The sequence below is a fragment of the Sciurus vulgaris genome (assembly GCF_902686455.1).
Source record: "Sciurus vulgaris genome assembly, chromosome: 17".
NCBI classification, from domain to species: domain Eukaryota; kingdom Metazoa; phylum Chordata; class Mammalia; order Rodentia; family Sciuridae; genus Sciurus; species Sciurus vulgaris.
The window spans coordinates 16,901,999-16,926,225 of record NC_136478.1 but is presented as its reverse complement, the minus strand read 5'-3'; the positions used below and the strand labels follow the sequence as shown (position 1 = coordinate 16,926,225).

At 44.7% G+C, this 24,227-nt stretch overlaps 1 protein-coding gene across 1 annotated transcript in view; it reads left to right on the top strand.

Annotated features, from left to right (window-relative positions):
* Positions 1 to 412: 412 nt before the first annotated feature.
* The window catches only part of CDH3 (cadherin 3), a 44,654-nt gene continuing 20,839 nt past the window's right edge, over positions 413 to 24,227 (top strand). Inside the window, exons 1-2 of the mRNA XM_079116855.1 lie at positions 413 to 666; positions 861 to 981. Of these exons, the coding sequence (XP_078972981.1) occupies positions 619 to 666; positions 861 to 981 (169 nt within the window). The 5' untranslated portion in view covers positions 413 to 618. The remainder of the gene's footprint in view (positions 667 to 860; positions 982 to 24,227) is intronic.

Here is a 24,227-nt window from a genome sequence, read left to right as displayed (position 1 = left end):
CTGCAAGTAGAATCAGATTCGGTAACTTGGTCTCTGGGGACCACACCACCAATTTTAAACCCCAGGTCCTCCCAGTGGGTGGTTGCGGGGAGGGTGGGTATCAGGGGAAGTGGAGAAAGAAGCAGAGAGCAGCCTCCGCTGTAGCCGGGTGTGGGGGACACACCCGTCTTCCATCAAAGCTTTGGACAACTGAGCGCCTCCGGGTGCATGAATGAGGAGCCTCTGTTTTCAGTACAGTTCAGATGCGTCCCTACTTTTTTTCAGCTGTAGCCGCAAGGCAAAGAAACATTTGTCTTCTGATGCTGCGGAGGTTGAGGAATGGAGTGGGTTTTCATTTTTTCCTTTGAATCCGGGACCTGAGAGACTGCTGAGTCCCTGCTGGAAAAGCCCCTGAAAAGAGCACTAGGGACCCGGCTTCGCGAGGGCCAGAAGCCCGCCGGGTTCTGCCCCACCTGCGAGGGGGCGGGAACTTGTGACGCTGGACCAATCAGCGCCTACCTGCGCTCACCTGGCCTCCTCCCTCTGGCTCCCCCGAGTCGCGGTGCTCCAAGCGGCGCTGAGTAGAGCAGAGCACCGTTCTGCCGTCGCGGCAGCTTCTTCATCCTTCTCTCTCCGACCATGGGGTTCCTTAGGGGGCCTCTTGCGTCCCTCCTCCTCCTACTCCAGGTACTCCTGTGCCTTGCCCTCGCCCTAACCGGAACTGCTCCCTGGAGGGCGGGCGGGGTCCGCACGCGACGGTTGCGTCGGGAGAGCCTGGGGCTGGGCTCCTTGGGGCCAAGGTAGCCGCCGGTGCCGGGCAAGGACTCCCTGGAATAGGGCACGCCAGTGACTCAGCCTCCCCTTTCCCCCCTGCCTTTCAGGCACAGGTTTGCTGGCTGCCTTGCGCGGCTTCGGAGCCGTGTAGGGTGGGCTTCGGGGAGTCTGAAGTGACCTTGGAGGTAGGAGGCAAGGAACCAGAGCCCGGCCAGGCGATGAGAAAAGGTAAGACCCTCCCGAAGCCTGCTGGTGTGGAACCTCCTTGCGGGACACCACACGTGGTCGCTGCGTTGTGACCCTAGCAAGTTGTGTCCACGGTAGGGCAGGGGACTTCTGGCTCCACCTCAGATTCCGGAGAGACACAGAAAACCTTTTGGAGTTTGGGGTGAGAGTGAATGGCTAACGGAGAAGGCTGGACAGCGTAGCGCCCTCTAACGTCCAGCTCCTCCCTGCCCCGCAGCCGCTGCGTGCCTTGACCCCTTGATGCCTCCCGGCTGAGCCCCTCACCCAGCCCGAACGTGGAAAGCTCTCCCCGACTGGCCTCAGCGGAGGAATGCGCGGTCCACATTCCTCCCCAACCCCCGCGCAGGTGTGGGGATGAGCCGTGCCCCGGGCAGCCCCCTTCGCCCCTCTCGGGCCCCCTTTGTGAACCGTGCTTTGTGTCTCCGACAGACAGACCGGGTCTGTTTCTCTTCTCCGCGCTCCCCTCCCCCGTCCCCCTTCTTCCCGGGCAGCTGGAATGCACTCTTAACCCTGCCCTTCCCGGAGGGCCTGCGTCCCTGCAGCCTGTCTGCAAACGGCCTGGCACACCTGGGCTGAAGCCATCACGCACCAAGGATACTCCCGTCCCCCAAGGTCTTGGTACTGGGATACTAGATCACTTGTGCGGGAGGAGAGTGGTGTCCCAAGCCAGCGGCTTTGGGCTATGATGTCGGTGGATGAGAGATCAAAGCACATTTTTTATCTAATTACTCCCCCCCCCCCAAGTTCAAAAACTTGAGTGGGGGTCGTTTTGGTGCGGAGAACAAGTGTGTCATGAGACCCACGCAGCTGCCGACTGGTGGGAAGTTCTTTCCCTCCAAGTGGAGAGGACAATGGGGGGTTCTCCCAGGGATCAAACCCACGTTCTTAAACCGGGGTGTAACCCAGGATTCTTGGGTGGAGTTCCAGAGGACGTGCCTATGCATTTCTCTGAGAAGGGATTTATAGTTACTTGGCTTTCAAAACATTAAGTACCATTGGCTCCTGGCATTTTCCTAGTATTTTCATCAGTGTACTCCTTAACCTAGGCACAAATGCCCATAACCCGAGTGTGGGGGTGTCAGTGCTGGAAGACCAATGGGCTCTCCTTTGTTTCTTCAAAAGAGGATTGAGGGCCTTGAATCTGTAGAAGCCTTTAAAAAAGAAAAAGAAAAAAAAATTTTTTTTTTCCCAAATAACTCTGCACGTTGACAAAACAATTAACACCCAGGCTAGGCCAGGCTCCTAAACCCTTGGCTGTAGGGAGCCAAGTAGAGGCATTAAGAGGCCATGCCTCATAAACTTTAAATTCTTGCACATGAGTTTATTACTGGCTGGCTAACAAACTGCAACTGAGCCAACCTGTAAAAAACGTTAACTTGGGCAGGGCCCCAAATCCAATTCCGGCTCCCTGAGGAAGCTTTATTGCTAACCAGACCTCTGCCAAATCCACACCCCTCCCCCTCCATTGTCAAGTTCTCTGCTCTAGTCTGAAAGCGGGCTATGGTTTTGAGTGTTGTCAGTGCCTTATCTTTTTTACTGAAGCAAGAAATATCAGATAAGCCGTCACTTCACCAGGCTTGAGTTTGCTGGGGGGAAGCAGTGATCAGGTTTTCCATTTCATGGTTGAGTTGGCCAGTGCTTCCCAGTGACGTAAGGCATTTTAAACCTTTTGAGGAAATTCAGCTTTCTCGGATGTCTGGTTTATGGTTGTGAAAATGGTGGGCTTGTGATAGGAACACACCTGGGTTTTAAAACAAAGAGTATGATAATGTGCTTGGCTCACCTTGCCTCTCTGCTCACATGGGGCAGGCTTCCTATGAAATGGGCTACCACATTTTCTTTAAAGGCAATTTTCGGGGCCCAATTGGTCTCAGTAAGTTGAGATTTCCCAAGCCAGGGGTGTGCTTTTATAAATCCCAACTACTTGGGAAGTTGAGGTAGGAGGATCCGTTGTTCACGAGATCAACGGCAGCCTGGGCAACATAAGGAGATTGCCATCTCTTATTTATTCATTTATTTTGGTACCAGGGATTGAACCCAGGGCACTTCACCCCTGAACCACATCCCCAGCCCTTTTTATATTTTATTTTGCTAAGTTACTTAGGACCTCACTAAATTGCTGAGGCTGACTGAACTCACAATCCTCCTGTCTTAGCCTTGTGGTTGCTGGGGTTACAGGCATGTACCATTGGCCCCATCTCTTAAAAAATAAATAAAAATTTAAAATTTAAATTCTAAACAAAGACTCCCCAACAAAAATTATGGGTATTTTTACCCTTGGTCTTCCATGACCATTGCACCTACCCCACCACCCCACTCTTAAACACGAGCACTCTAGTCTGAATCCAGCCAGTTGAAAGGGTTATCCTGCAGGCACATACAAACTCTCAAGATTGGCCAAGCTGACAACAGTTTTCATATTGCTAAGAAACAATTGCCCCTGTTGTTTGCCCCTGGGTTATGAATATTATGGGTGTCTATGAAGTTGAGCTCAAAGAAATTATCTGATATAATTAATGCCTTGTTTGCATGTGTTTCTTCCCCTTCAAAGTCCTTCTACAACTCTGAGCTTGCTTTATCCTCCTAACATTCCCTTGAAGCAGGTAAGGTAAATATTAAGTAACTTGAGCTTTTAATCTCAGAGTTGGAACTTCAGAAACTCTGAAACCTAGCCCTGCCAGAGGTTTTAAAGGTGGGGAAACAGAGGCACACTGTGTATTCAGTTCTCCAGGCTGAACAGCTTGCAGATTCCTTTGAGGCTTCCAGGCATGGCTTTTACCTCTTGGTATGTGTCCAGGACATGGTACTTAATAGGATGCCCGGTAGGTATTTGCACAAATCATGATGACCTTGTGAAGCTCAGCCCATTTTGCAGAAGAAATCTGACTGGTTGTGGTTTCACTGAAGTCATTGTTGCAGGGACCAGCGGGGATTTGAATGGGAGTTTCTGATTCCTGAGTTCCTGGCATTTTTTTAAATACTAAAAAGTAAGAAGTGGAATGCTGGAATCCTCAGTCCCACAGCCACCAATAACACCCCTAGTCATGTATTCCTTCTATTTTAGGTTTTCCAGAAACATTTCTGTAGAGGGAGCTGGCTTAGATACAGTCTCGAAGGGTGTGGGGGCATGACTAGACTAAGAGTAAGAGATTAATCTGGAGAAGTAGAGCAGGAATGTTCCCCTACCGTGACCCCTACAAGTCTAGGCTCCACAGTCCTTCAGGTGTGGTCTGGAAGAAAAGAGGTGGGACTTGGGAACTTGGAACTTGCGTAGTATTAGTGCAGTGATTACGAGTGAGAGACCTACCTTTGTCTACCCATCCTTAATGAAGAGCAATTAAGAGAGGTAGCTTAATGACAGTCATCCAGGACATCATCATGGTCCCTCAGCAGGTACAATGGACCCTTAGTCAGCCTTTGGGTATGATTGAAAGCTAACCATAGGAAATGTCAAAGTTCGGTAATGAACCTGAGCATGAGTTAATTCGAGGATGATTATTTCAGTGTTTGCTGTAAAATTGCTTTTTAGTTCAAAGTCCCTCCTCTGGGCTCTGCCTTTTTCATCCTTTCAATAAACATGTATTTAGCGTCCATGTATATCAGACCCTCATCTAGAACTACACCTAAAGCAATGAACCAAACAAAGTCCTTGCCTTTGGGGAACTTAGTCTAATGTTAGTTATTTTCTGTTTATGGCTATCTTGCAAAGCAGGTGATGATAACTTCCCCTTAGTTGTGAAATGGGGTCACTGGGGCGATCGGCAGTAAGGACAGATTTTAAATCCTGGTTGGCTGCCTCCACAGCCTCTGAGGAATGAAGGTTGGGGAACTGGGCCTTTGAGCCCAGCTGGTTGCCTTCCTGGCTCCACAGCAGAATAGGGTTGATTGCAGAAGACTCTGCGCTAATCGCCATCAGTGGTACCTGGGGAGCAGGTCTCAAACCTCTAGTCTCCCTTCCACCTCCTCCACGGCACTCTGTTCCTAGGCTACCATGCAGGTGTCCTCTCCTTCCTGCTGCATAAGGAGGGCATTGTTCACAATGAGCATGGAGTTCCTGAGGTTGCAACCTATCTCTCTGCAAAGCATTTTGAGGATGATGGGAAGGGAGGGAGAGAAGGACACAAGACAGCACTGCTAGCCCTTCAGATGCTCCTTCCCTCCAGATGGCCACCATTCTTCCTTTTGTGTGTGTGGCAGGGGGTAGGTACTGGGGACTGGACCAAGGAGTGCTACCACTGAGCTATATGCCCCCAGCCCCAGTCCTTTTTTAAAATTTTGAGACAGGGTCTCACTAAGTTGCTGAGACTGGCCTTGAACTTGGAATCCTCCTGCCTAAGCCTCCCAAGTTGCTGGCATTATGGGCCTGTGCCACTGCACCCACTTCAAATACCATAGATTAATTTGCCTGTATTTGAATTTTATGTAAGAATCATACATTATGTCCTCTTGGATCTGGCTTCTTTCACTGTACATCATGAGATTCTTGCATAATTCTGGGCACATCTGTAGTTGATTCTCATTGTTCTATAGTATCCTCCTATTGACCATATATGTGTTCTGTTGATGGACATATGAGTAATGTTGTTGGCTATTACTAATAGTGCTCCATCAACTTTTTTTGCAGTGCCGGGAATTGAACCCAGGGCTTTGTGCTTGCGAGGCGCGAGCACTCTACCAACTGAGCTATCTCCCCGGCCCTCCGTCAACTCTTTTTTTTGTTTTTATCTTATTTATCTTTGGTGGTGCTGGGAATCAAACCCAGGCCCTTACCTATGCTAGGTAGGCACTCTTCCACTGAGCTATAGCCCAGCCCTTGTTATTTATTTATTTATTTATTTATTTATTTAAATTTTGAGACAGCTAAGTTGCTGAGGCTGACCTTGAACTTGCAATCTCTCTGCCTTGCCTCCTGGGCAACTGGGATTACAAGTGTGTACCACGTCTGAATGTACACATCTTTTGATAAACCTATATACCCATATCTGTTAGGTACATACCAGGGAGCACAATTGCTGGGTTAAATGAGGGTTACCTGAGGATCCCAGCACTGTGTCTTCCACTGAGATGTCAGCTTTTCTCTGTCCTGAAGTAACTGGATCTCTTCTGGGTTCTCCAACTCCAACAAGTCTTCTTACCAGACCCACCCTTTCTGGACTCCTGCTTCTCATCTGGTCCTATGCTAAGAGACAGCAGGTCTTTATTATGTACTTGGTCCTTTGTGTTGGAAGAAAATATTTTTCCCATTATTTGCCTAATGCTTCTTTACCCTAAAGCAGGAAGGAAATCTGGAAAGGGCTGTGAATTCCTCAGGTGAAAACATCTTCCTGGGTGAGATTTTAGTCCTGGCCAGTGTGGAGGAGGGCAGCAACCTTCTCATTTGGCTGGTATGGTCAAATTCAGCTTCTCCCTTATTATAGAGAAGTGAAGTGTCTGAGATCCAAGGCCAAGTTGAAATGGTCATTCAGCCAACAAGTGTTTTTGCATATCTACTGGGTGCTGGATATTCAGAGGTAAGCAAGGCCCACTGCTCTTGACCTCAGTGAGCTCTGATTAGAGGAAAAGTCCTCCCTAGGCAATGTTTTTTTCCTTTTTCTTTCTTTTTTTTTTTGTTTTGTTTTGTTTCATTCCGTTCGGGGGATTGAACCCAGGGCCTTACACATGCTGGGCAAACTCTCCACCCCTGAGCTACATCCCCAGCCCACAAGACAATTTTAATAATGAATCCCTCATTCAACAACTATTTAGTTGAATACCTACTAAGTGTCAGGTACAACGGTACCTGGTCCTGGGGATACATAAGTGAACAAAATGTGCAAAAACCTCTCAAAGGTCACTTATATGCTAGTGGAGAAACAGACAAAATAAATACTCGTGTGTGTGAGAGAGATTGAATGGGGGATGAAAGGGAATAATAGAGTCCTGTAGCAAGGGTTGCTGACATGTTTTTGGAGGGACCTGTAGGAAATGATGTCTGAATTGGAGGCTGAGGAAGATCTGGGGCAGTAGAGGCGGCAGAGAATGTGCTGGCAGGGGAAGAGCAAGCACGATGGGTTCCAGGAACTGAAATCATTCAATCTGGCTGGAGCATGGAGCGTGAGGCGGGGGAGCCGGTGAGCAGCAGGCAGCGTGGAAGCAGCTTGAATGGTCTCGCCCCTCCACGGAGGAGGTAGCGCAGCAAAGTCAGGAGAGACAGCTGAGGCCCCTGTTGTAGCCCTATGGAGTCCAGCGTTCCCAAAGTCTCTTCTGTACTGGGCCACCAGGTCCCACCTCCAGCTCCCTTCTTGACTCCCTTGACGTTTCTCAGACTAGAGGATGCTGTCTGTCTGTGGGCTTCCCCCATCTTTTCATTTAGTTACCCACCGTCACCAGTCTGGCAGCAGAGCTGGCTTGGAAGGGTTGACAAAATATCAACCTAAATACCATTTATTGAGAGCTTACTGCATTCCAGAATCACACTATGTACTTCATGTAATAAGCCCCTTTAATCCTCCCAAAAGCCTCCTGGGGTGGGTGGAATGGGCCCCCTTTAACTGACTTGGAAACCTAGGCTTGTAGTTGTGTGATTTAGCCATGGTCACCCACCTAGCAAGTTGTAGAGACAGGCTTTGAACCCAGGTCTGACCCCTTAAGTGTGAGCTACTAACCATTTGGGAATCTGGGTGGGAGTGAGAAAGATAGTGAACCCAGCCAAACTGGAGGAAGATGGGAAATAGTTGACTTCTGACCCGAGAGCTTTGAATTCCTGTTCCCTCCCAAGGCCTCTGTTAATCACCAGAAGCTGGAGTGGTGGGGGCACTTCTGTCCAGTGAGCTCGGCCTCCTTTTAGGATGGGGAGAGTGGGGAGGGTTCAGATACCAGGCCCATATCACTCACACTGACAGTTCTCAGCAGGCCCTGCTTCTGTTTGTTCCTCTTCTGTCTTTCCTCACCCGTCCCACCCCAACCCGGACTCTGAGTTGAGGAGTTCTATGGTCTGTCTCCCTTCCTCCCGCTCCCCATCCAAATCCTGCACCCCTGTTCCTATTCTGGGTCACCTGGAGTGTCAATGGTCTGCAGATTCCCCCAGCTACTGAAATCCCTGCCGGCTGCGGCTGCCTTGATGCTGCTGAACTTCGAGAAGCTGGGGTCTTGCTGCTTGGGCACCGAACCCAAGTGCCTGGCCCTCGGAAATCAAGCCCAGCAGACGGATTCCTTCCCACTCCAAGCCAGCTTTGAGCTCACAACTCTGGGTCTGTCACAGTCTAAAATCTGAGGAGAGGGCTCAGGGCCAGGTCCACACAGAGAGGAGGTGGGAGGACTGGTGGGCTGCCTCCCTCACGAGGCCGTAAAGAGCCCTAGCGAGAAGAGGTCTGTTTTCTCCTAGGACTGTGGTAACTTAGGGGTTAAATGGGGCGATTGGGGCTAAGACGGTGCAGTTTCAGCCTCTTCTCTTTCCCCTCAATCTCAGTCACTCCGCTTTTACTGATTGAAGACTACATGAGAGGGCTGGGGGTATAGCTCAGTTGGTAAACTGCCTACCTCACAAGCACAATGCCCTGGGTTCTAATCCCCAGCACCACAAAGACTACAGCAGAGGGCTGGGAGCATAGCTCAGTGGTATCAGTGGTTTCTCGTGCACCAGGCCTTGGGTTCAATCCCCAGCACCAAAAAATAAAGAACCACTTAAGATTAGTTTAGAATGATATTTCTGTTATCAAGAAAACTAGAAAACCTGCACTGAATACTTGGGAAAGTAGGTTTACTTTGCCCAGGGTTCTGACCTGTGGGCCTCATTTGCTTCAGGAAGCCTCTGATTCTCTGGAATTCATCGTGTACAGGAAAGCTCATACATTTCTCTAGGAAGGTTCCTCCCCCAAATTTGAGGACTGTGGCAAGGCAAGGGCCAGTCATTCTATAGATAAGCAGGAACTACCATCAGAATTCTTCAGACTCTTGTCAAACCCAGCGAGCAGCAGGGACAGGACTATGGTGTGCATTGGGGCACTGGTAGGGCCAGAGGGGATTATAGGCCTGGCTTCTCACCCCAAACTGGGTGACCAGAGGCCTTGAGGCTTTAACTGTCCTGAGTGGGAAATGTCTCCAAGGCCCTGGAGCTCTGAGGAGGCGGGCTTCTGCTCACAGGGGCCCAGGTAGAGGACCAAGCAGCCAAGGCTGGCAGCTTGCTGACTACCTTTGCCCAGCGCGCCCCATCTTGTCATAAATTCAGGCAGGGGGAAAATAGCTGCTTGTGGGCTCTCCCACACAAGCCAGGGCAGGACTCCAGGCCCACACCCTGCCCTCTCCCCGCGGAGTCCCTCCAGCCAGCGCTTCCCACCCGGCCTTCAGACCTGCAGTTTTCTTGTCTTTTATGGTCTTTTTCCGCTTCCAGAATTCTCCTGCATTCCCCAGCTGGGACTCAACCCCATTCCCACTGGCTTAGCCCTGCCTTTGGCTTCTGATTCAATAGCAAGTTTAGCTGATGATCAAAATTCCCTGGGGCTTTTTATTTTTTTATCATCCCATCCCCAGACATATTACTCTTTTTTTATTAGTTGTTGATGAACCTTTATTTGTTTGTATGCAGTGCTGAGAATCGAACCCAGTGCCTCACACAGGCTAGGCTAGCACTCTACCACTGAGCCACAACCCCAGCCCTGATACATATTATTTCATATTGTTTGTGCAGGGCTGGTTGCTGGGGATTTTCAATTAATCTATAAAATTTGCAGTAAAATATGTGGCACTATGTGAGAGGTATAGTTCTTAGCATTTTACCTGTATTTAACTCATGTTATATGTGTATATAATTATGCTCATTTAATTCTCAGACACTTCAGGGAGATACTATTGTTACAGCTGAGGAAACTGAGATCAGAGAGGTTAAGTAACCTACCCAAGATCACACAGCTAAGTAAGTAATAGAGTTTGGATTCAAATCTCAGCAGCCTGAGCTCTAATCACCGGATCCTGCTGCCTGTTCATAGAAGCAAATCAGAAAACATACAATGGTTCTTCTTTTCTCCCATTCTGCTCCCTAAGGGCAAGCACAGTTAATGGTTTAATGTGAATTCTTCTAGACCTTTTTCTGCTCAAAAGACTGAAGTGTGCATACAAGAATTTTAAAAGCAATTGGACTAAGTCATGCATACAAATGTTATTCTACAACTTAGTCTTTTGGGGGCAAAGGGTAAGTATGGGGGGTGCTCTTCCACTGAGTTACAACCCCAGCCCTTCTTGTTTTATTTATTTATTTTTTTTTAATTATTTTTTTATTTTTACTGACTGCATTTTGATTCATTGTACACAAATGGAGTACATCTTTTCATTCCTATGGTTGTGCACAATGTAGATTCATACCATTTGTGTAATCATACATGTGCATAGGGTAATGATGTCTGTCTCATTCCACCATCTTTCATACCCAGCACCTCCCCGAGTTTCAAAGGCTGGCCTTGAGCTTGTGATCCTCCTACCTCAGCCTCCCCAGTAACTGGGATTTTAGGTGTGCACCAACATGCCATGGTACAACTTGCTTTTCTAACTTTGTTACAGGCATCTTTCCAGACCATGCAATACACATCTATCTTGGTTTTAACAACTCAGCAGTCTCCTACGTAGTGAATGGACCATTATATATTTGGCCAATCCTCTATTTTTATCTTTCACAGATGTGGTGGTAGGGAGGAGTTAGCATAAAAATTGTAAAGTGTTTGGATTTTTAGAAATCCAACTATCGGGAATCACCTTATTAGGAAAGACTGTCATAGAAAGAAGATGGAATGAATTGTGCATCTTAACCCCGTCCAGATAAATTGAGCTTTTTCTGGAGGAACAAGGCCCTTAAACAGACTGTGCTGTGAGCTTCAGATAAGGTAACTATTTCATTAAAAATCATTAGTTTTCACATAACCATTGTTTTATGATTTAATTATCTTTATAATGTTTCAAAAGCATTTGAAATCACCAGAAAAGATCTTTAAATTTTTAAAATTATATTACTACAAGTAAACTACCAACTTTACTCACACTAGCATTATTTTTGTCGGGTGTTAAGAGTTTGAAAACACGGCATTTAGATTTCCAAATCTAGTTAGCAAGAATTTTGCTGAACAAAAGTTAATTTCCATTCTTAAGGCAGACACTCATTTCTGATCTCATTTTCCCCCAAGAGTGACTGATGAGTTTTTCCTTAATCCCAAAGATTGCTGCTGTAGGAAACGGTCTCGTGCAGGCAGTTGCACTGATGTGAAGGACGCATCCTGCAAAACCTCAGATAGTTCCTAAGTCCCATGACCCGAGGCTTTCGTTCTCATATGACCATATGTGAAGTGTACGTGCAGGGGGCAGGGAAGCCAGGGAGTACTTACAATTCAGTAGTCTCTCCAGTTTTGTAATTATGTGACTTTGTAGAAAATTTTTTTTTAATTTGGGGGATTTGCATTTCTTCAAACTTCCCATATAAAACGAAGCTTGAATATTTACAGTACTATTTTATTGATTTATTTTTTATGTGGTGCTGAGGATTGAACCCAGTGCCTCACACCTGTTAGGCAAGAGCTGTACCCCTGAGCCACAACCCCAACCCATGTGGCATAATTTTAAATTTCATCAGTTGAGGTTTATATAAAATATATCTATTATAATGTATAAGGTACATAATGTATAGAGTGCTTGAGCTAGGGTCTAGAGCCAGGAGAGCTGGTTGAATCTGTCCACTTCCTAGCTGTGCATCCTTGGGAAAGTTACTTAACCCCTTGTGCCTCAGTTTTTCTCATCTGTAAAATGGGGGTAATAACAGGGATTTCGTATAGCTGAAGTGAGGGTTAAATGAATTAGTATATGAGACAGCATTAGTGAGTAGATCAATGTCAGGAGTTAGTGGTAGTAGCAACAGTAGTACTTTAACAGCCGAAATAGTTTGTATGCATATTTCTTTTGACTGAATTCCTAGAAGTGAAACTGCTGGATCAAAGAACTTTCATTCAACACTTATCGAACGCCTACTTGGTACCAGGCACTGTGCTAGGTGTTGGGATACAGTGATAAGCAAATTCTAACAGTCTTTGTACATTATACAGACTCGTGGGGGAGATGGACAATTAGATAATCATCAGTAGGCATATAAGTTGTACCGAATTCCATGGGAGAAAGTTACACATGGCTTTTCAACAGGGAATACTGATCCACTTTGCAAGGGCAGAGGGAGAGTTCCCCTGAGAAAGTAACTTTTGAATCCAGAGCTGAGAGATACTAAGAGTTAACTAGGTAAAACTGTAGTGGGAATACAAGAAGACACTGTTCCAGACAAGGAACAATGTGTGCAAAAGCTCTATGATAGGGTGTTCGTGGTACATTTAAGAAGAGGACAGCTAGCTCAGCCATTTGAGAAGCTAAGGCAGGAGTATCACAAGTTCAAGGTCAGCAACTTAGTGAGACCCTGCCTCAAAATGAAAAATAAAAGGACTGGGGTTGGAGCTCAGTGGTTAAAGTGCCCTGGGGAGAAAAAAAGAAGAGGACGACGAAGAGGAGCAGGAGTAGCAGCAGCAGGAGCAATGTGGCCAGGAACTGGAGATTGGAATTGCATATTAAAGGTTTTTGTTGTTATCCTAAGAACAGTGGCACGCCATTGGTGAGTTTCAAACAATGTACTACACTAATGCATTTTTTTTTTTTAAATCTTTCTAAATGGAGATTTTTGCATTTAGACTGGTGATGTCATATGTACTGGGGCGGTGGGGATAAAAGTAGAAAAGTCTGTCTTGATGGTTGACTGGTAAGAGGAGATGTAAGGGAGGAATGGTCAACTAACCAAACGCCAGGCACTGTGCTAAATATTAACTCATTGAACTGAGGTAGATATTATCATCATCATTACCATTTCATAGCTGTGCAAATAGGTCCAGAGAGATCAGCAAACTTACTTGTCCAAAGTCAGTGTGGAACTAAAATTTGAGCCCAGACATTCTGACTCCAACTCTGGGCTGCTTCTGATGCCCAGATTTTAGGCTTGAGCAGCTGAGTGCATGATATACTGTTGGAGGGTGGGGGAGATGTTAGAAAAAGACCATATTTGTGCTAAGGTTAAAAAAGTTCAAGAGTTTGGTTTTTGACATATTGATTTCAAGAGACCTTTAAAGCAGCCAAAGGGAGATATTGAACAGACAGAAATATGTGTTAGAAGAAAGATCTGGACATTTGAAATTTTGATATTTCTGTAATTTAAAGTGCCACCAAAGAGCCATACCAATTTACCTATGAGAAATAAATGACAGAATCAAGAATGTAAAACAAATTGCCTTCAAAAGACTGACTCCTAGAAACTGCTGCAGTGGACATGATGGGTAGGCTGGAAGTAGGGAATGTGGATTTTTTAGTTCACCAGGTGATTTTGTCAGCTATGTTCGTGAATCATTACTGGTGACAGCATTAAGTCATTGTGAAGAGCTATTGTGTACAGAAAGGAATAGACTTGGGTATGGGAATGTAGCTGTTTTGCTTTTTAAATCACTGTCCCTAGGTTTTGTTTTTGTTTTTGTTTTGGGAATGAACTAAGGGGTACTTAACCACTGAGCCACATTCCTAGCCCTTTTTATCTGTTATTTTGAGACAGAGTCTCACTAAGTTGCTTAGGGCCTCACGAAGTTGCTGAGGCTGGATTTGAACTTGCAATTCTCAGCCTCCTGAGCCACTGGGATTACAGGTGTGTGCCACAGTGCACACACCTAGTTTTTAGTACTTCACTTTAGCACATCTTGGCTCATTTTAGAGACTGGACATTGCCAGACATGGGGGCACACACCTGTAATCCCAACAACTCCAGAGGCTGAGGCAGAAGGATAGCAAGTTCAAGGCCAGCCTCAGCAACTTAGTGAGACCCTGTTCCAAAATAAAAAATAAAAAGATCTGGGTATGTGGGGATATGGCTCAGTGGTTAAGTGCCACTAGGTTTAATCCCTAGTACAGAAGAAGAAGAAGGAGGAGAAGGAGAAGGAGAAGAGAGATTAGACATTAACAAGGGCTTACATTTATTGATAAAGTGCTTACTGTTAAACAGTTGAAAAATAAAGTGACTTACCCAAGGCTGCAGGGGTAATGTGCAATATTTTAACCCATCAAACCCTTAATTGCTATCCCTGATGCCCCAGGTTGATGACTAGGATCTCTCTGATGAGGATGGGAGGCAGACAACATACCTCAGGTTGAGCTTTGACTCAGTTGTGTTCCAAAGAGTGCTGTGGAGTGTAGCCTGTCCTTGGTTTATCTATGAGGATTAAAGGGGAGGATCCAGCCTCCAAGGGTAAGGAAGAACCTGAGCCATATAGCTCTTTCCAGACAGCTTTGCCAAGTCCCACTACTTCACAGGTGGACCTGTGGCATTGCTTCCTAGTAATGCAACTTCTTCCTCTTTTTGGGCGGGTTGCAGAAGTGCTCCAAATTTGAGGGTCTCAAACACCCCATCGGCCCTATTTGCGAAATTAGGTCAGTGCAGAGATTGGGAGGGCCCACTGTCCTGGAGCTTGTCCTCTTTGTGAAGTCGCTGCTGCAGGGGCAGCTACTGCTTCAGCTCCAGCGGGTACTCTACTCTTTAACCTCCCTCCTTGAGGGAGATCTGGCGGTGAGGAACCTGGTGAAAGCTCCAGAAGCCTTGCCCCCTCTGAAGTGCACCCACGACTCTTATCAGGCGCTTGTGGAGCTGCCTCTCCACAAAGTAGATGGCTGAAGAAATGGGCCTCCCGGCATGCCCTGGGGCGACTCAGGAGCCAATCAAAAGGCATTGAGTCCCTGGAGGTCCCAGCATGCTTTGCTGCCCTGTGGCCTCTTCCTATTGGTCCCCAGAGATCGGTCCTGCTCCCCGCCCGCCCTCTTCGCCTTCCTTTGCCCAGAAGATGCTTGGTGGTTGGGGAGAGCCATCCTGCTTTTTTCTGGAAAAAGCCATCTAAGCTTTTTCCAGAGCTTAGCCCCATTTCTTCTCATTTGTACAAGTATAAAACTATTAATATTTTATGTTATAATTGTCAGGCTCATCCTAAAAAATGGCTGCTTTATGGACTGGGGTTGTGGCTCAGTGGTAGAGCGCTTGCCTAGCACGTGTGAGGCACTGGGTTGGATACTCAGCACCACATAAAAATAAATAAAATAGAGGCATTGTGTCCATTTACAGCTAAAAATAAATATTTTTAAAAAATGGCTGTTTTATGATCTTTTTTCCCCCCCCTCTACACAGCATTATTTTTCCCGAGTAGGTTTTCTTTTACGACATTTAGAACTATAGATTAGACGTTTGAATGACTGTAGCATGGCATGATTCGGTATTCTGTTGAAAGGTTATTGAGACTCTTTTTTTCCTTCTAATTAAGCAGTAGTCATGATCTTTCAGGTATGATTTTGTCCCATCTGGGATGATTTCAGGTGCTCTATCTGGATCAGAGGACTTATTTAAAGCTTCTTAGTTGCCAAGAATGCCAATTTGCATTCTTCCCTGCTCCTGACAATATATAGCAGCGACTGGTTCCCAACTATTCCATAGCACTTGACCTTTTAATTAGTATTTATTAGTAAGTGAATTTTTCCCTATATATAGTTTTACTTAGGAAAGTGCCAGCATCATCATTTTTGTTGTTGTTTTGTTTTGCTTGTGTTTTCGTTTTTTGGTACTAGGAATTGAACCCGGTGGCACTTAACCACTGAAACACATCCCAGACCCGTTTTTGTATTTTATTTAGAATCAGAGTCTTACTGAGTTTGCTTAGGGCCTCCCTAGGTTGCTGACACTGACTTTGAACTTGTGATCCCCCTGCCTCAGCCTCTTAAGACACTGGAATTACAGGTGTGCACCACCAGCCCAACCAGAATATTGAGTCAACCCCTATTCTTTCCCTCTGTTCCTTCTTATACCAGTCCATTAACAGATGGTAGTAACAGCTATAAGGAAATGTTTGTTTGCTTTATAAGCTGGATATGTCTCTAAACCAAGCTAGAATAGAGATATCTTAGGCAATCTCTCCTTCCAGTTTCTAAATTGCCTTTGACCACAATGTGGTCAAGCTGATGTCACTTTTTTTCTTCTAGTCAGAATGCCCAGGATTCAGCGAGGAAACTGGCCAAGACTATCCACTTGATGGACATTTTATCCCCCAAAAGATAGATTGTTTTATTTTGCCAGGATATCCAATAGGTTTGGACATTGGAACCATATAGCACCTTCATATTGTAACTAAGACAAATTTCTGGCTTTCAAGGAGTTTCTTTGGGAGTTTGGAGGTATTCAGGAAATTCCAACCTAAAAGCAGACATAGAACATAAGAGAATGAGTTCTCAGTTCAGTATCCATCAATTCTTATAAATCTGTGTTTAGGAAAAAAAAAATAAAAACTTTATATTTTCAACAGCTCTAATATCCCAGAGCCTGGACTCTTGCCCTAGTTTTATAGTGGTGTCCTGTTCAGGATGCAAGGCTAGCCTTAATAGGATGGGCTTTGGAGAGTAGCTTTGAGCCTAAGTCAGGGACTCCTGGTTCCACTGGATGTCTTCTTTATAGTGCAGATACACAGAGCTCTGATTTGTTAGTTAATTTCTCTTGAATCAGACTTGGGCATTACTGATTTATTTTCCCCCTTTCCCACCAGTATTCTTTCAGCTCAGTCCTGAAAGTTGTCAGTTTATATTGGTAAAGCAGGTACCTCTTCCTCAGGTTCATTGACTTGGTGATTCACAATCCCTGTGGGGGAAACAGACTAAGGTGGTAAAACAACTTTGTCTGAGGGCCCAGGTGGGTATGAGGTAAGAGCTGTGTTTAGGTCTTTGTTTTCCAGACTTGAAGTCTGAACTGTTGCCCACGTGCTCATCAGTGGCCATCAGCTCACCTCAGAAAGAGTTTGACACAAGCCCATTCATGCTCCCATGACTTGGCCAAGATGCGTGGCCTTGAGAAGCTGCAGTCAGGAACAGGAATCGGCTTACTTCACTGGCTGTTAGAAGATGAGGCAGAGGAAGGATGAGTGATGATGAGACTTGGTTTCGGATCAATTTCATTTTGAAAGCATTACAAAGCCAGTGGTGCCAGGAAGCATCTAGGAAGTTGTAATGATCTGCCGCAGGGCTTAGCTGTTCACCAACCCATCTCTCCTGCACAGTTTACAGAGAAAACTACTCATGTTCCCACAGGTGCCCCAGCAAGTTTCCTTAGAAAGGTCAGCATGTCTGTGAGATCTCTATTTTCTGCCTCCCCCAGTAAACCACAGAGCACCCTACAGAATAGCCCTTTCTAGCTGCAGACTGAGCAGGCTCCTTGCTATTTTGTTTGGTCCTGTGCATCTGTCTCTTCTTTTGATGCTTCATCCATCAGGCAAAGTTAATTCCTGTAACTATAGCTAATTCCTTCCCAGACTGGAAGAGTTTCTCTGGTGTAGAAAGAGGCCACAACTTGAAGTCAGAAACCTAGGCTAATTGTGCATAAACTAATGGTAACTTGGATTGATGGTTTACTCTGGACCAGGCACAGTGCTTAATGCTATGCAAACACTGTCTTGTTACCCCAGTAACCTTATGCGGTGTGTATTACTATTCCCATTTTCCAGATGACAAAACAGAGCTTCCATAAGCTTACACAATTTGACCAAGCATATAGTAGGTAAGTAGCCTTCTATGGATTGGAATCCAAGTTTTTGGACTCTAGATCCCTGCCTTCAGATTTGAAGCCTGGTCCTGCAACCTCCCAGCTATAGGGCCTTATATACTTTGCTTCTCTGAGGCGACTTCCTGAGGCTGTTCAATCCCTGGCAGCTTCTTGTTTCCTAAGTTGTCAGGTTGAAAACAGTAATATCTACTTTGCAGGTTATTTCATGAGGATTCAGGCAGGAAAACACTTAGCTGGGTATCTTGGGCAGAGTGGGTGTTTGAAACTTGTTTTTGCCTTCCTGGACTGGTGCCCTTTGGTTGTGTTCTGTATCTAACCAAATGCAGGTTAAAGATGATAGGACCAACCACCTGGCACGCCTGGAATACGCAGCCTGTGTGGGAGGCACAAACATCCACAACCATAGTACGTGACTACTGGGTTCTCCTTGATACTGGCATTTTCCCTTCTAAGAATAGATGGAGAGCCCAGATACTATGCTACAGGTGCTTGGAACCATATAATAGTGGAAATGTGCCAAGAGACAAGGTAGTGGGATGTATTTTACACTCCTGGGGAGCAGATTTTATAGACAGCAGGAAGAGGATTTCTGAGTTACCGGCATCTTGAGGAAGTTGCAGCTCCTAGAGTTTTGGGGTTTAGGACTTCTGAGTAATGGGGAGTGATTAGCTTCCTGTGGGGTAACTCAGTAGGAGAGGATTGGAGAGCTCAGGAGAGTTGACAGAATCATCTGGCTAGTCTTCTGCTGACTGGAGACCTTCCCTTAGGAAAAGGACTGTTTTAAAGATGGAAAAAGTGTTAATTTGTTATCAGTGTTTGAATAGCTAATGCAGTCACAAGGGTCATATTTGAAAGGGTGCATGGTAAAAGGTCTCATCCCTGTCTGTCATCGGTCACTTTGGTTCATCCACCCATAAGTTCAGTTTCTTGGGTTGCCTTTCAGAGGTATTTTTTTGAATACTGTTTAAAATACAAATGTTAACATATTAGCATAGAATACATTGCTGTACACCTTTACACTTTTTTTTTTTTCTGTACTGGGGATTGAACCCGGGGGCACTTAACCACCGAGTCACATCCTGAACCCATTTTATTTTTTATTTTGAGTTAGGGTCTTGCTAAGTTGCTTAGGGCTTCACTAAGTTGCTGAGGCTGATCTTGAGCATGTGATCTTCCTGCCTCAGCCTCCTAAATTGCTGGGATTACAGATGTGTAATCTATACCTTTAAAAAAAAATAGTAATTGCCATAGAGATCTTTTCTTTTTTTTCCCCTGCTTTACAAAAAGACTTTATTTGCAAAAACAGCTACCAGCCCACAGGCCAGTTTATTGACCATTGCTCTAAAAAGATAAAAACTCCTGTCCCTTGAAGAACACTTACACAAATGTTTATAGCACCTCTGTTCATTGTAATCCCAAATTAGTAACAGCCCAAATTCTTACGACTGGTAAATGGATAAGCCAGTGGCACATCTGTCTGTATTATAGAACATTACTCAGCAATGAAAAAGAATAAACTATTGCTATACGAAACAACTTGGCATAATTTCCAAGGCATTATGCTGGGAAAAAAGAAAAAAGAAGCCTATGTCAAAAGATTATAGACTTTATGTTACAATATTCTTGAAAAGAACAATTACAGTGTGAAGTGATCAGTAGTCCAGGGTGAGTAGGGAGTATGATGGCAATACACGAATGAGCTTTGGGGGGTGATGGGATTGTTCTGTGTCCTGATTGTGGTGGTGGTTGTATGAATCTGTAGCTGTCTTAACATTTATAGAACTATACACCCCCCAAACAGGCAATTTTTTAATATGATTATTTACCAAAAATATCCATTTTATTTTAAAAATATCACCACTTTGTGCTTCTTTCTTTACTACCTAATCTCTCCTTTTGTCATAGAGATCTTTTCATGTCAGTAGGGAATAGGACCTACCTCATCTTTTAGAGCACTTCTTTAAATGACTGCTTAGTATTTCTTTGCATAAATGACATAACACAAGCTAAACAGTTCCTTGTTGGTGGGCATTTAGGTTTCCTCTGAATTGTTGCTTACAGTGTACAGGCATTGTTGATTAGTGTGGTAGAAACCTGTGGGAAAGCGATTTTGGAGTATCTTGTAAGACTTTAGAGATACTTGAGGGTAGACCTTTTTGTTCCCAATCTGTCCCTGGCATCTTGGAGAATGTTATAGGGCCCCAGGAACCACTGGCCTCAGAACTGCAGTTTCCTCACATGACAGGTAGATGATGCTGCATGAGTCTGGGGTTTGCAAGTTCATGCTTTTAGGTTTCCTCTTGTGTGATACTCATGACAGCTTTGTGAAATCTTATTTCCATCTTTCAAATGTGAGACTGTAACTTCCTCATAGGTTAATCCCAGCCACTTGGAAGGCTGAGGCCTGCCTGGGTGACTCAGTGAGACCCTGTATCAAAGTGAAAAGAGAAAGGGTTGGGGTGGAGCCTGGCGATGGAGTGTAGCATGTGCGAAGCGCTGATTGCAATCCCCAGTACTGCAGGGAAAACTGAGTTCCACATCAACATGTCAGTGCTTTCCACTAATAGAGTTTTTAAAATATAGGGAAAAGAACACCTCAAATTTATCACATGCCTAAGGCATGGAAGTATTAGACTCCCTAACACATTTTTGAGGTGCATTTTACATGGTTTCTTTTTTTTTGCTTTGTTTACATTTTTTATTTTGAGACAGGGTCTCGCTGAGTTACTGAAGACCTTGCTAAATTGCTGAGGCTGGCCTTGAATTTATGATCCTCCTGCCTCAGCCTCCTGAGTCCCTGGGATTAAATGAGTGTGCCACCATGCCCAGAGTTTACATGGTTTCTTAGCATAGCTTTAAGTAACACTGAATCACCTAGTGAATGTAGGTGTTTCCTTTATTCTTCTCTGAATCTTTTTATTACATCAAGAAGAAAGTGTGTGTGTTCCTACTACATCTTGAACAGATTCTCAATAACTTTTTAATAACATGTTTTTCTTTCTCTCAAGACAAGGAAAAACAGACCTCAGTCTCAAAGCTTCAGCAAACAATTGATTCTGGAGCCCAGAGAATTCAAGTACCTTACCTAGGATCACCCATCAGTGCCTGCATAAGACTGGGGGTCCCTGTCTCCCTGAGTCATACAAACAGGAGACCCTTCCAAAATGTTGTTCATATACCAGTCACTTCACGTCAGCCTTTTATATTTATTCTGACAACTCTACAAAGAGGTATTATTATTACCCCCAAGTTTAGTGCTTTTTTCCAGATATCACACTGCCTTACTTGGCATCTAAAAAACAATCTGTTAGCCAGGCTTGGTGATATATGCCTGTAATCCCAGCAGTTCAGGAGGCTGAGGCAGGAGGATCACAAGTTCAAAGCTAGCCTCAGCAATTTAGCAAGGCCCTAAGCATCTTAGAACCTGTCTCTGAATAAAATATAAAAAAGGGGTAGGAATGTGGCTCAGTGGTTAAGCATCCCTGGTTCAATCCCAGTACCAAAACAAAACAAAAAGACATAAGTAGAGAATGGGAACAAGTGATAGGAAGTGGAGGGAAGATTAAAATCCCTTAGACACATCAGAAAGACAGTGTAACCATAGTGGTTAAGGAAATGACTCAGGTTTCATTGTCTAGCTATGTACCTTTAATGAACTTGTTTAGCCTCTCGGTTTCCTAATCTAGAAAATACACATTCAAATATTTCTCATAGTCAGGTATGGTGGCACACGACTGTAATCTCATGAATCTGGAGGCTGAGGTAGGAGGATCACAAGTAACTTAGACCCTGTCTCAAAAAAGAAAACAAAACAAAACAAAACAAAAAAAAAAACGGTTTGGGGGCATAACTCAGTGGTCGGGTGCTCCAGGTTCAATCCCTACTACAACACCCAAAAAAAAAACCAAAATTGTCTTTGTAGATGGGCGCAGTGGGCAGCACTACCCAGTGATTTAGGAGGCTGACAGGATGATCACAAGTTTGAGGTCAACCTCAGTAACTTAGTGAGACCCTGTCTCAACATAAAAAAGACTGGGGATGCAACTTATTGGTAAAGTGACCCAGGGTTCAATCACCAGCACACACAAAAAATCATATTTATATAGTTACATGTGTGTGTGTGTGTGTGTGTGTGTGTACATGCATACACATACCTTTCAGATGTGTTTTTCAGAATATATGTGTGTTTTCAATACATATGTTTTCCTTCATAGGTTGCCTGGTAAAGATTAAATAAGTGTGTATGTTACCTATTGGTGGCAGTTCATGAGGGAAGGAATTCCTGACTCTTGAGTCTGTGATATGTTTTCTAGGGCTGCCATATCAAAGTACCTGGGTGAGTGGCTTAAACAGAAATGTATTTCTCACAATTTTAGAAGGTAAAAGTCTAAAATCATGGGAAGGTTGGTTTCTTTTGAGGGCCCCTCCTTTGTTTGAATATGGCCACTTTTTATGTTTTGACTTGGTCTTTCTCTTGTACTATCTGTGTCCCCGTTTCCTCTCCTAAGGACACCAGGCGTAGTAAATTAGGGCCCACTCTGAAGACCTCCTTTTAGCTTAATTACCTCTTTAAAAACCCTATCTATTTTCAGCCAGGCACGATGGTACATGCCTGGAATGCCAGCTGCCAGGGAGACTAAGGCAGGAGGATTGTAACTTTGTGGCCAGCCTTGGCAAATTAGTGAGATGCAGTCTCAAAATAAAAGGGCCGGAGATGTAGCTCAGTGGTAGAGCACCCAGCGTTTGTTCAATCCCCGGTACCAGGAGTGGGGGAAGACCCTATCTTCATATATAGTCATGTGTAAGGTACTGGGAGTTAGCACCTCAACATGTGGATGTGGGAGGTGGAGATCATGAGAGTTTATGATAAGAGAAAACTTGGGCCTATTCAAAAATTAAGAAAATTTTTCGCAGATAGTCACAGTCAAGCAGTTAGGGTGCCGGACTTAGAAATAAGTTGTAATCTGGGCTGGGCTTGTAGCTCAGTGGTGGAGAGCTTGTCTTGCACATGTGAGCCCCTGGGTTCTATCTTCAGGACCACATAAAAATGTTAATAAATAAAATAAAGGTATTGTGTCTATCTACTACTAAAGGTATTTTTAAAAAATATTTTAAAAAGTTTTTTTTTTTGTTTTTTTTTTTGTTTTTTTTTTTTTTTTTTTTTTGGGTGCTCGGGATCGAACCCAGACCTTGTGCTTACAAGGCAAGCACTCTACCGACTGAGCTATCTCCCCAGCCCCTAAAAAGTATTTTTAAAAAAATAAATAAGTTGTAATCATTGGCAAGGTTCATTTTCCTCCAGTCTCTTTTCTGAGCCTTGTTACACATACTGTATATGTAGCTCTGCATCCTTTGGTTTTCACTTAACAGCATAAGAACTTCCCTTTGCATAACTGGGTAAGTCCATGCAGTGAGCACCCCTTAGATATTTAACTTTTGCCCTGTATTTAAGATGGTTTAACCTTTGTCACTTATTATTCCTGGCCTTTCTAGATTTAAGGCCAAACAAGATTCCTCAGATGAGACTACAGAGGTGTGTCTCAAGGTAAAGACACGGCTGCACTGGGGATCTCATGGCTCCTGGGACTCTGTGAAGTGGAACCAGGGCTAGATCCCTTTTTCCCTTCTTCCCACTGGCCACGCATGTCACAACCTAGGACTCCTCACTGGGGACGTTGTCAAGGAGGCAGGGCTGGTCTCTAAGCAATCTTCTCTTTCGCACAGGCACATTCCAGCTTCCCTCAGAGGATCCTGCCTGGGTGTGTTAGCTCGTGGGCTCTGGGGACTGGCACTGAGCTCTAAGGAGCAGAAGGAAGCTCTTCACGATCCTTTGGCACCTCTGTCAGCTCCATTCACAACCCCGCTCCAAAACACAGGCAGTGCCTGTCCTTCTTTTACCTAGATAAGTTTTGCCTCTTTATGAGCTATATGTGGATGGAAATATACTAATGGATACCAGAACATATCACCTCAAAATATGCATCTTTGACATAAATATCAAGAAGCACCTAACTGGAGAAGAGTTCTTTTGTACCCACCCACCCCCACCTTTCTACCTAGTGACAAGATATAAATTCTCCTTTACTAGAGACAGCTCTTATCAGCTGATAGACTGCTCCAGAGGATTCTGCAAATCTGGCTCCATTCGTTTACTCTCATGTGTTTACTGTCCCATAATTTCCTCCCTCTGGAAGCCTGGAACTGCTTTCCTTTGTCTTGTCATCTCTGAAATTTATAGTTCTTCGTTGCCGGTGCTATGTAAACCAGAGTTCTAAACCACTGCTTTTGAGTTACCTTTCACTGAGGCTCTGCCCATGTATTATATCCTGCACACGTGAATAACTTTTGTTTTTGTTGTTGCTCTTGTTAATCTGTCTTTTATTATAGGGGTCCGTCTTGACTGGGGCCCTCTGAGGGTTGAGGAGAAATGATATTTCTTTCTTTTCAAACAATACATATGTCCTCAATTGGATCTGGTTTCAATTATCCAACAATATATGTGTTAGAGTCACCCATATTTGGTGTTCTCGTAGTTGATTTATTTCAAAATGCGATGATACCACAGTGTTTCTCTCCATCCTACCTTGATGAACATTTACTGTTTACAGTTTTT